At 29.4% G+C, this 13775-nt stretch overlaps 1 protein-coding gene and 1 non-coding gene across 4 annotated transcripts in view; one reads left to right on the top strand and one right to left on the bottom strand.

Moving 5' to 3' along the window:
- The window catches only part of LOC114131007 (paired mesoderm homeobox protein 2B), a 69507-nt gene extending 60351 nt beyond the window's left edge, over positions 1–9156 (top strand). For all 3 annotated transcript variants that reach the window (XM_050202833.1, XM_027996125.2, XM_027996124.2), the window contains exons 8-9: positions 761–861; positions 7528–9156. In XM_050202833.1, the coding sequence (XP_050058790.1) occupies positions 761–861; positions 7528–7925 (499 nt within the window). In that variant the 3' untranslated portion in view covers positions 7926–9156. The remainder of the gene's footprint in view (positions 1–760; positions 862–7527) is intronic.
- A 2709-nt stretch (positions 9157–11865) lies between these two features.
- Trnac-gca (transfer RNA cysteine (anticodon GCA)) lies at positions 11866–11937 on the bottom strand. The gene has a single exon. It is a non-coding gene; the product is annotated as a tRNA-Cys (tRNA).
- Between the last annotated feature and the right edge of the window lie 1838 nt (positions 11938–13775).

Genomic DNA, 13775 nt, shown 5'->3' with positions numbered 1-13775 from the left:
TATTTTTCATGGCGCGTTCTAAAAAAAAGGTAAATTGTTGGCACGTAGTGTTCAAAAGGTTTGCCACCCCTGGTATAGACTGTATAATACATTAGTACCTAATTATTTAATAGTATGAAATATATACAATTAATGAATAAATAAATAATAATAAATGGGGTATGGGGTAGTGTTCTGCAAGTTCTGCTGTACATATAGTAGACAAGTTTATTGGAGATATTATGTTAAATTTGACTTTAATAATAATCATTGTATACGAACAACGATTCTGAGCATTAACAGTCTGTCGCACTCTATTTTTAAGAGATATTTCATGGCTGTAATAATTATTTTATTTTCTATTAAAAATATGATGGTTGCGATATTAAGATCATTTTTATATAGTATTACGAGTTTACTATACAAACATTGTTTTAATATTATTATTATTTCATATGATTTAAAAATAGCTGTTATTAAATTACACTTGTACCCAAGTCAATGCCAATAGAATATTACTCATTTGATTATTGCCCCAATTTTATACCTCAGAAACCACCCTCGATAAAGAAGATTGAATAATTTTGTCTAAAAACCATGCACATTGCACACACACACACACACACACACACATCATTGTAAAAAACCTATGTTTGTGGCTACCTACTTCATTATATATTTTATAAAATCTATATTATTGATTATTTTAAAGTGATATTTATACAGATGAATAACTAAATCGTCCATGATTAATATTTTGTAATTTATAATTTGTTAACAGAAATGGATTCAGACCCGTATCCGACCCTGCAATATCCAGACCAATATTCCTTCCACCTCATTTCGGATCATTACCATCGCCCTTATTCAGTGGTCTCAAAGGTAAGAATCAATTAAAATGTACTTAATGTAGAAACATATTATAATAAAATACATGTATTTTTTATTATTTATATTATTTGTACTTGTAATGTGTTAAGTGTGTTACTTAATAACTGTGTAAGGTATATAAAAGTGTTGACAAATAAATTTATTTGACAGCCCATATTTAACAATTTATTTGATCAAAAACAATGAAAAAACTTTCTTTTCTGCATACCATTAATTTATCGGATGAAATATAAAAATATAGTTTTTCTATTGAGATAGCACCACCAACACGCATTTCCTGATTAGCTGAAAACGAAAAAATTTATTTGCGACTATTTATAAGTAATAGTATATATTTTTTGACAATTATAATGGACAAAAATAATTTAGAAAATTTGTTATAAAAAAATAAACACAATGATTTTCATTTTAATCATAAAAATTTTAACATTAAAAAAAATTCTGAAATTATTTTAATTTTTGATTTACTGATCCTTTCATATAAAGTGGTCCTTGTATTGAAATTTAATATAATTCAAATAATAATTATTCCTTTAATTGTCAATATTACTTATCTATATTATCTAGAAAAACTTTATTAAATTGATAATGATTAATCCATAAAATATGTTTATCAAATAAAAAAACATCGAAGTTAATTTTCCCTAAATTGATTCGTATATTTGAAATTGTATGATGATGAATCATCAAACTATACAACAATTTGAAATATATTACTTGTGTCAGTTGTTATATTGAACTTTGTCAAAATGAAATTACAAACCACATTTATTAATCGAAGAATATATTACTAAATTAATGAAGAGAAATTAATAAGGACTTCGTTCAAATAGTACCTACCGCTATATATTTTACGTATAATATGTACTAAATTTATAACTTGAGAATTATTCTGAAACTATACACCAATTTTACTTCTGAATATATTTTGAAGACGATTTATCTAATAAATTATCATAAATTATCTTTATTATAGGTTTAGTATTTATAAGCACTTTAATACATTGTGTACTATTTAAATTATAGATTGATATGATACTTCAAGATAGGTAGGTAGTATAATATTACGAAATTCAATATTAAAAGGTCTGGGTATAAAATAGGTTTATAGTCGTATATATATAGAAAAAAATAGAATTATATAAATTTATTTGCATAACTGAATATTATATCATGTATTATACAGTGTAAAAGGAAACAATAGGACAAAGATAATGCAATACGTTACGTATGTGGCAAATATGGATTGTAAATTGAATAAAAAAAAACAAAAAAAAAAAAAAATTTGCGTACAAATTATTAATTCTACCTATTGATTTAATCATAAATTGTCAACATATAAATTCTAAAGTGTATACGAATTCATCGAAGAGTGTGATTTGAAAAAAATATTCATTTTAATATGAGCGATCGTTATTCCGCATGTATTTTTTAATGGTTCGTGTCATATTATGTGAATTTTATTAATTATAATAAAATCTCATTGTCAAATATTAAAAAAACAAATTAATGAAACGTTCTTGTCGTTTTCGTTTATATTTTAAATTTATATTAATTAATCACTTCTTGTAACTTGTTTATCTTTCTTCTTATAAATGTATACAACTTACTATATTTATGTAATTATTAATACGATGCACTATACTTATATAATAATATGTTATACAAAGAATTTGCCCTTATAAATAATAAATAAATAAATCTATATGTTAGTTTGAAAAATAAACTCTATTACGAATAAACAAATCCGTTTTGAAATTAAAATTGGATTAGACCAAACAAAATAACTGGAAAAACAAAACACACTTACCCGTTTCGTGAAAATACGTGCAAATAAATATATATGCGATATTCATAGCCGGATGTATTGAATCTCTTTAGTTCATATATAAAATAACAGTCGTTCGTTGCTGATCGAACTGTATTGCGCCGACACCTATATAATAATATATAGAATATAGAACATTATTATAATGTTACACCGTCTTTACCTGGAAATATATTTTTTAACATAATAATTAAAATTATATATATTATAGATCCTTATTTTAAAATATGATGATTACAATAAATAGCTATTTCCTGTCAGCACAATACTTGTGTACGTGATGAAGGTAGGGAGTTACATTTAAATTATGACAAAATTAAAATCTAGAAAACTGCATTTAGAACAAACTTACAATAAAATAAAACAATTAAACTAAATATTAAAAAGCAAATTAATATTAAGTTAACAATTATTTGTGATGAATAGGTAGTATTCAATTTACATATCATAATATTGTATCGTTAAACTCATTAATTAATAGTGAAGCAAATAAGCAGATCAGAATTTTTTTATAATTGATAATTTGATTCCTAGTCATAAAAAAATATGTTTTTTCCAAACATATAAATTACCAATAAGATAAAATATTTGAGACCTAGATGATCGACAAATTTTTGACCAATAGTTATATCTTGTACAATCGATTTTGTGGCCATCATCCTATGACCCATTTTTTCTTTTATTTGTTTTATAAATCGACAAATTTGCACACGGTAGTGCTAATAATCAAACAATTTTTTTTTTAATTTTATCGAATTCTTATAAGAATGCATGCCCAAGTTCTCACACTTTACAAATTATAGTAATGAATAACGACTTTCGCGTGATTGTAGGTACCTATATATCATATTTCGCTACTGCAGTACGAGCGACAAATATAAATATTGCAAGGTATAAGTCACCACGACTATATCCACGGTAGAATATTTACGCACATAAACAGGCGCCTGTACATATATGCGTTTGTCATTATAATTGGCTTAGAGAGCGTCGGTGGTTTCATATACACCACCGCCGCGGCGCACACTTACCATTACCCCCGCGGTATATCTCGAGTCCACCGATGGTATAAAAGCGGATGAAGTGAGGGGCTTATCGCGTTATATAGTTATTGTGGCGGAGGAGCGGGTGCAGATCGAGGGCGGTCGGTCGTGAGTATAATATATATATATATGTACATGTACAGGGCGAAGGCACCTGGGGCTCTCCACCCGAACCCCCGAGGCCCACACACACACACTACTGTGCCCACCCCCGCGATTCCAACAGTCCCGTTTCCATAATGGAATAACTTTGGGAGATTTATCGTGCGGGGCGGCGGCTTTCGGCGCCAAGTTTACGACGGGTATATAATAATAATAATAATAATAATACTGTATACACGCGTCCTACACCTATATATATACACGTACGCCTTATTTATGTCGGCGGCGCGGGGTAGCGATACATATATGTTTGTGTGTGAGTGTGTGTGTGTGTGGGTGGGTGGGTGCAGTGAGTATATTATAATATGTAATAATATACATATATATGGTCGAGGGGTGCTCCGTGCGAGTGCGGTGAGAGAGTACGAGAGACAGAGACGACGACGGACGACAATGAGGACGAGGAAGAAGTCGATGTGCGTGCGCGGGCGCGTTATGATAATCAAACGGATCCCTTAATAAATAACGACGAAACGAGCGCGCGGGGTAGGTGTATATGCCGCCACCGCCGCCGTTGCGTAGTCGTTATTAATGGATCGAATGCGGCGGCGGCAGAGAAAGGGATGCAAATATTATATATACACTGCATCAGCAGATATTATTATTATTATATAATATCGCGGGCCAGAGGATGAGGCTGCGGCGGCGGCGGCGGGTGCGTCTTTCGCAGGACCGCGAGACGGCGGCGATGTGTACCACCTATACATATTATTATACATAATATATTATAAATATATATATACGCGGGCGACTAAATCAATTTGCACCGACGCCTTTTCGCGCTCCGCAATAATCATAATTGTTATTACGACTATATTGTTATTATAACACGCGGGTGCGCGTGTATATATATGTATTATATATATATAGGTACATAGCTGTTGCAGGGTTGGTTCGTCCGCGATCGACCGAATTTTTTCTCGGTCATTAATATTCGCCAGTCTGAAAACGGATGCGTCGAGGACATTCGGCTCTACGACGGGCGGCGGATCGTCCGTACGAGAACGGGTGGTGGGTGTGGGATGAGAGAGAAGTAAAGGATTTTAGCGGTCCGATTTTTTTCATAAACATCCCGGTCCTCCTCCTAACGAGATTATACAGGCGCCGTGATAACGAAAAACGTCAACTGTGTCGCTTAGGTATAATTACTTACATCATTATATCATCGCATTCCCAGTGCAATTATAATAATATATATACTCTGCAGCTGCGATAGTGACGTACCTGTACCTACTCACGGTATACCCATCACTTTTTGGATTTATTCATTTACGAATTTTTAATTTATAGCGCTACTGCGAATGATTAAAAAAGTCAGTCTTTGTTTCTCGTTAGTCATTAAATACCTACATTGATTCACCTAGAGGGTTATTTGATATTTTCAACAAGACTTCAATACATAATTCTACACTCAAAGCTGGATTTTGACCTAGCTTCATAGGTCCTTACGACTAAAATAGCAAACTTTGAACCAAAACAAATCGTTTTATTTTATTTTCGGTTAGAACTTAGAGGAAAAAGCGCAGCATATTAATGATATCCTGGGTGGCACAGCATTTGTGCTAAATCAAATCCCTGATAATACAATATATAATGTTCACATCCTAACCTTCACAAGTCGTTGACGAATGAACTATCGTGTTAGTGTAATTAAGTAGTAAATAAAATCAGATTTATAAAAAATATGTTTTAAAAATTAGTAAATGAGTAAAACTTTGAGTCGAGTATCTGGTGCATAATAATATCTTAAAATGACTTGAATACACATTACACACACATATCGTGGAAAGCAATTTTAAGATTAATTAATGCTTTGTATATACAAAAGTGAGATAAATTGAAAGTATTTCCTATGTTTTTCAATCGTCGGTAAAGAATCAATTTAGTTATTCGAGATGATATTACTGACGCTGCAAAGATAAATAAAAGAAATAACTTAAATAAAACTCTTAAAAAAAAAAAAAAAAATAGAAGACCCACACAATTTGTTTTGCATAAAACTGAAGCGAATGACTGATTCAAAAACAGTACCTATTTGATAAAATAGCCATGTCAACACCGTTAGAGTGTAATGTAACATGGTTAGTAAGCCGTAAACAAGCGAAAATTGCTTAATTAACTAAATATCTTCTTACAGTACCCGAGTTACGACCAACACTATTTTATTATAATGTTGCCAAGGAAACAAAGAATTATTTTCCACGTCGCCATAATAAAATTACAAAATGTTTTATTCATAATGAACGTAGTCGTTTCTTTACATTTACTTTCGACGTTCCATAAAAGGTTTAAAATGGTTTCTTCATTATTCAATTTAAAATAATATAAAAATTAGAGTTAATTAAAAAAAATGTCATAATTAAAATTGAAACACCTAATAAAATCAATTTATAATACCAAACACTGGCAGTCACTCGTAGGTTTTTAATAATATAATTGTATTAATTGTTTAATATTAAGATGTAGACGGCAAAAATAAACTTAAGTATCAAGTCTTGAATGACACATTTTTGGATTAATTTACCATAGTTATATTAGCAAATTATATCATTTTCGAAAAGTTAATTAAAAAATTCATTAGATACTTATTATCATTATTTTAGAGTCGAATTTCCAAATCTTCGCTCATAAACTAAATTTGTCTTGTATTTACATTTTTTAACTTAAATAAATGATAATAATTAAAGTATACCATTAGTATATAATGCCCAGTATTATTCAAAATAAATATCTACATTTAAAATGTGTATGTATTTTTTTCTCGATTTGACTCGAGTGGGTGAATAATTATTTTAATTATTTGTTACCGTTTGCAGTAAATGTTGTAGGGGATGCATGTTAAAATATTGAAAATTGATAAAAATCTATACAATTATAGAATAATAAATCATTATGTATAAAGGTACGAGAAAAAACACGTACAAAATAATCTCATAATTATAGTTAGTTTATCTTAAGAAAATAATTACTTATTAATGATGTCTGATATACTTACATTGACTACATTATTTTAGACATTCAGACGACAGTCTGAAATTTAAACTGTATCGATTTTAATTATGTTATAAATAAATATTCAATAATAATAAGTTTTTTTAACCAAATTAAGTTATTTTGCTAATTAATCAATCATTTAAGAAACCTGATTTACCAAAAAAAAATAAAAAAAAATTGAATCACGTTTTATTTCAGTTTTAGATTCTTCATAGTATGTACACCTTTAAAAAAAGTTCTTAATTGCAAGTATTAAGGTAAATCCTATAATCAGTCAAGGACATGTTATTTTAATTTTACCAAAAGCTTAAGTTTTGGATTTTTTAAACAACTAATTTCATTACACACCTGTGATTTGTATAGGTAGTATAATAGTATAGTTTATTAATTTTCATTATAGGGTTGATAAACATATTATATACCATACATACCTAATACCTTTATTTATGGATATTATTAATAATAAAAATTTTTCACCAAAAAATTAGTTATTACACTCTATACTTTTCGTAATTAATTCGTCAAAGACGGGTTACCTACTTCAACCCCATCCTCCGTGTACTTACTTCATTACATATACAATAGTACCATTACTATACCGTGATCAATACAAGTTTAACTCGTTCACAGGGTTCGGATGCAGCTGTTGCACGATGAAGCCGTTCGGGTCGATGGCCGACGGAGGCGGCGGCAGCGGCGCCGAACATCGTTCGTCCAGCGTGGCCGAGCTGCGGCGTAAGGCTCAGGAACACTCGGCCGCGCTGTTCCACAGCCTTCAGCACGTGGCCAACATGCAGCATCACGCGGCCGCAGCCGCCGCGCTTCAGTTGCCTGTCGGTCTCGGGCTCCAGTTGCCGTCGCTCACGTCCACATTGCACGCACTGGCCGCCAACCGGAAACCGGAACCGCAAATGCCGCACCCGCAACCGCTGTCGCTGACCACGACCAGTACTACCACCACCGCAGCCACGACGGAACAGGCCACTTCGGTATCGCCGCAACATCCACCGACGTCGTCCGACAACTGAGTCGCGTGCGACCGGTCGTCCAAGTCCAACACCTAAATTATTGAAGTGGTCGTCACATTACCCCGCGAACGCCTCGTCATCAACAACACTCGGGGGTCGACCCGACGCGTACTCTTCGCCATATTATTATTATTATTATAGCATTACTATATACTACACAATCGTAAGTTGTCAGTATATATGAAATTATTTAATATACGAACGCATATTGTACATTACGTGTATGTGTGGAGATTTCGTTACGATTTCAAATTGGCAAGTTCAGTCAATAATTCTCAAAAAACACGCAAAAATATGATACAATATAATATGCATATTATGCGCATGAACGACACTGCCGACAGGCTTGCAGATTCGCATGTTTGTACAGTAAAATGGCATCTATTAAAATAATAATTATATTATTAATCTTTACGTTAACTTATATGTCAGTTTCTGTTTGTTCGTTTATTTTGTTTTCCTTCACCCTTTTTTTTTTTTTAAGATAATTCGTCTGATAAATGTATCTCTTTCTCTCTATCTCTTTATCTATCTATTATATTAAACAATATTATAATAAACAGTCTTCATTTTCTCATTATATACGTCTTTCTAGTATTATATTTATGTACTATGATTATGATTATGATTATTATTATTATTATTATTATTATTATCATTATTATTATTATATACACACGTGACGTTAATTTACGGATAACATATTTATACTAAGTGTAGGAATAATATTATTATTACGTGAATCGTGATATACGTTAAGTAAAAAATATTATCATGAAAAAAAAAATTAGAAAATGGCGTCAGCGATAGCAAATATCAAATATGTTTTTTGTTTTTTAATGTTTTCGTTTAATTCTTAGGTGTATAGAAAAAATTAACTTAATTCGTAATTAGGTACATTTTAAGTGTCACGTAATTGAAAAAAAAACGACACAGCAATATATAATAGTAAGCATACTCGATTAAGCAATATAATATGATGTATTTCCAATCATTTATTGTAATTTTTCATGACGTTACAGTATACCTTAATATATAATTATACATCGCTATACCTAGTAGTTGTTCAAATTGTTACATTCTATAAGTTTGATGGCATATATTGTTTTAATTAGACGTTTTCAATGTATGTATTATAAGTGTGAAGTATTATTATATTATACCCTATATATTATTATTTAGTTTTAATTATTATTACGTATCTCTTTAAATAAACCTCCTAATAAACATACATATTACATATTATGACACATCAAATGTTATGATACTCCCTTGATATCGATTTGCAGTACGAAAACAATCTGCAGCGTCACTACGTCAGATAAATATAAATAATATAAAGCTTATATTATGTACAGTATAATATCCAACATTTTTCAAAAACGTTATTTGTGAGAACTATTTGCGATCACGGTTAACTCGAAAAATACAATATAGCTGGTAAGTGTTATTTGTATTACGCATTTTAGTTATTGTACTACCTAAACATTTATGTTATTAACTCATTATAACCTATAAATGTTAGTAATAGTAATCGTATATTATTTATAATGAAGTATAATTAATAATTATGTCATAATATGAGTACATACAAACAAAATAACTTAGTATCTATGTACTTTAAGATAATATTTCTTTATTTCTTAGTGAAATGTTATTATTTTAATATTTCATTAGTAGACAACAGTCGTACTAAGTCGTATATTCAAGATTTTATTAATAATAAGTATATTTAGTTCTAAGATTAAATTTGGACATAAACGGTAATTTAATAACCAGTATTCAATGGATAATCGTAATCATTATTCATTTTGTATTATCTAATATATATTCCGTACAAATAAAACAATAAAAATATTATGAAAAGTTACTTAAAAATATTGTTTTGTGGGTAGAAAGTGTACTTATTACATTTTTTATAAGCCATAATGATCAAAGACACTTTTATGAAAACTATCACAACAATCATCAAGTAAATTCTTTAAAAATACCTATGAAGTCTATACGAGATTATAATTTACCAGTAAGTTGTAAATAATATAAAATATTAAACTAATCATATAGGACTTTATTAGCGAGTCTTAGTGGCGAAACTATAAAACTACAAAAAATTTACGAAAATAAAAAACAGTAAGTATATAATATGCATTTTATATAGGTGATATGTGGTAATATATATACACAAACACAACATTCCTCGCAACATGCTCAAAATATAAAATTATGTAACTTAATGAAATTACACGAATTTATTTGAAAAAACATCGTTAATATTACAACGTTTCATTTCAAACGACTGCTTATGTATTATATACTTATATAATGTATATAATATAGTCACTGTTGGCACCTGTTGCTCGTTATAATCATTATTATACTACAGTTTGGCAAAATAAATGATTTATCTGTTTTGTGCATCACTGTACCCGGAAACATCTAATATAGCTATTATAATATAGGTAACCGTGTATTAGTAGTTAGTACTAGTTAATAGTTATATTATATAGAATTTTTTCAAGATGAACGTACTGCAGACTTATGGAAGATCTCGGTACATTTGTCATTTATTTTATTATACATAAAATACCTAATATACTTAAATATAATACAATTTCTAAAATATTTTTGAACCTCGGATTTATAATATTATTCTCATTGTTCATCTAGTTAAAAAAAATCATATCCAAAACGGTTTTGTTCCTTAATGCTGAAGAGGGTGAAAATTTAAGAGTAAGACGTATTCGATACTTTTTTTTTATCCAGATACATGAAGAAATAATAGACATATGCATGGGAGTTGCTCATCTCGAGGACTAATTTTTATCTCTTATCGTGGTATATATAGTATATATTATATGGCTATAGGTATATATATATATGGTGCAAATTGCAAATAGACGATCTTCTATCTTGAATGACAGCTTATATTAAGAAATAAATTATATCTTTATAAATTCAATAAGTAAAAATATTGACAGTTGACACGGATTATACTATCGACAATTTTGCCCCACTACCTGACAACAAGGTCTGCGCACGTCTATATAATACATCACGCAAACTGAACCGCGAGTCTATCCAAAGATTCCAAAGTACCTTATATAGTCAATTGAAGTTTGCAACGAGACTAAACTGTAAATAGTGCGAATAAATTTATCACACATTTTTAGCAATACTAACCTGCCGGCTGCACTATACAGTATACACATCATACACGCGTGAACAGTAATAATATAACAAGATGTTGAGTACCTACATTGCGTCGGCGCATCTATACTATGTGCAAAACTTTGCTGCAATAAAACGCCCCTACGCGTATCACATGACGAGTATTGTATAATAATACAGCAAACTCTAAAACGTTTCAAGATGAAATTACTTCCCGAAATTGCACGATTCATTGTAAAACTATAATATTATATATATAAATGTATCTATGTGTTGTATTGTCGTTACAATATGGATTTAGAGCCGGATATAGGCTCTTAATGTCTTTATAGACTACGGTCGATTATATACAATATAACAGCTATAGGGATCGCGGGTACGACAATAATAAAACGTGTAATTCCCTTCGTTTTTTTCCTCCCTAAAACCGGAACGTCCCCACAATTTACGACGATTCCCGGAATAAAACACATCAATATATGAATAATATACGCGCGATCCCCTCAGATTACGCCACCGCGTGTACAATCAAATTAACTGAGTAAGAAGCGTGTTACAAACAAAATTTCTTGACAAAAAAGAAAGAAGTTTTACATGCGATTGCGCGACAGATTTACGCGCTGAGAAAAACAACTGCACTAATTTATGCTGTAAGTGTATGATAAATAAAACGAAGATAAAAAAAAAGTACTAGTTGTTGCATACCTCACCGACACTTAAAAAATTGTAACAATTTTACAGTTATTTAAAATTTAAATTGAAAAAAAAATTTAGGGGGCACCCGGGTTTGAACCGGGGACCTCTCGATCTGCAGTCGAATGCTCTACCACTGAGCTATACCCCCGCCGTGATTATTGATGAATAGTTAGTTTGATATACAAACGTTTTTAATTTAACTGTTGTTATTAGCTATAGTATGAATTGACACTTTTGCCTATCACGTCATTGTTTATCAAATAGAGAATTCATAATATTTATTAAAATATATCTAGCAACAATACGTACAGTATACAGTAGCACGTGTCTTGTTGATGAGATTTTACTGAAATTTATCACATATTGTCGGTAGTTTTTCATAGTATAATGATTACACTGCAACTAATGAGTAAGTATCCATTTCCATAGGTATAAACTTTTGGTTCTTTTTAATGGCCGCAGAAAAAATAACTAGCTGAAAAAAGACAATAATAATTATTATTTATTAAATGTCAACTGTAGCAATATATTTATTTTTAGTTTTTTTTTTTTTTATTTTTATTCTTTTTGAAATCCGTAAAATGTTTTAATATACATATACTTAATATACGAGTATGAGCTAATTTTATCAGATCAGCTTAGGTTGGTATTAATGAGTAATGACTTTACATACACGAAGAAAAGCAATTAGTTACCCAATAGTAAAACTTGATAATAATATCTTATTATAGATCTGATTTTTCATTCTGGACGTAGCAATAAATGTACAGGTATTGATATAACAATAATGATGCGTGGTTTTTATATACTTTTTAAAATTATTTTCATGTCAATAATTTTACTACCCCTAACCTTTTGGATACTTCGATTATTTGAGTCATATATTAACATATACTAAAAATAAAATAATTTTCAAAATATTTAGTCACTTATTGTGCTATTTATATAGGTACCTTAGTATCTATTTTAAATAAGGTTAAATTAATGTTTTTTTTTCATTTTACCTATGTGTAGGCAATAACATTTTCGTTTTTGTTTTTTTTTTAACTTTCAACTTAAACACAAAGTTCCTTTTAAGTTTTTTAAACACTAATTTAGAAATATAAGTTGGTATACAATTATAGTAATATAGTACTAATATTTTTTTGAAATTCAAATTTTTATAATATTTATCAAATGATCAAACTCGAAAAAATTGTAATTAATAAACTATTTACAAACATTTAAAAATTTTTTAAATTTTTGAGTTTTAGGTATAATTGCATAATTTCAATTTTGTTACACAACAAATACAGTGTACAGTGTACACTGTACACTTTATCTTTAATTAAAATTTTTTCTCAATATAAGTCTTATGAATTATAGTCTTAAGATTATTATTTATATTTTAAACTATCTGTGTTTAAAACGCTTCATTGTCCGTACAAAATATATCCGAATTAAATGCAGTTCCCTAATATATTTAGCATAATTGGATAAATAATATAATTAGTTTTCTGATTTAGTGTTGGTAAAGATTATATTTCTGAAATATCAATTTTACATAATCACTATTTTTTTTTATCCGTATATTACCATTTAATACCAAGATAAAACACAAATCAACAATAAAAGTTGTATTTATTACCTATAAACTTAATATAAAATCAAAGCCTCTGTAAGTGTGAGTTGGCCTCAATATATAATGATTAAAATATTTGTAATATTTACTTCTACATTAAACATACAATTTTTAAAAACAAAATATAAAGAGAAAATTTTATTTATCGAGAATTCGTGTTGAGCGCGATGTTAAACGGACGTGTTTGACCAAATATAAAATATGAGTCTAAAATGTATCCAATTATAATAACTATTGTATTTTCAGTAACCAATTGGTAAATCATTATAAACTAAATAATAATTGTTTTTCATGAGCCAACAATTTCCTGTTGGCTGTTTGAGTCCTTCTCTAAAATGTGAAATTTGAAAAATCCTTTCTTAGAC

Source organism: Aphis gossypii, chromosome 3, assembly GCF_020184175.1.
Source record: "Aphis gossypii isolate Hap1 chromosome 3, ASM2018417v2, whole genome shotgun sequence".
Taxonomy (NCBI): Eukaryota; Metazoa; Arthropoda; class Insecta; order Hemiptera; family Aphididae; genus Aphis; species Aphis gossypii.
Note: the sequence above shows the minus strand (reverse complement) of the source record. Positions and strands in the feature narration are given on the sequence as shown.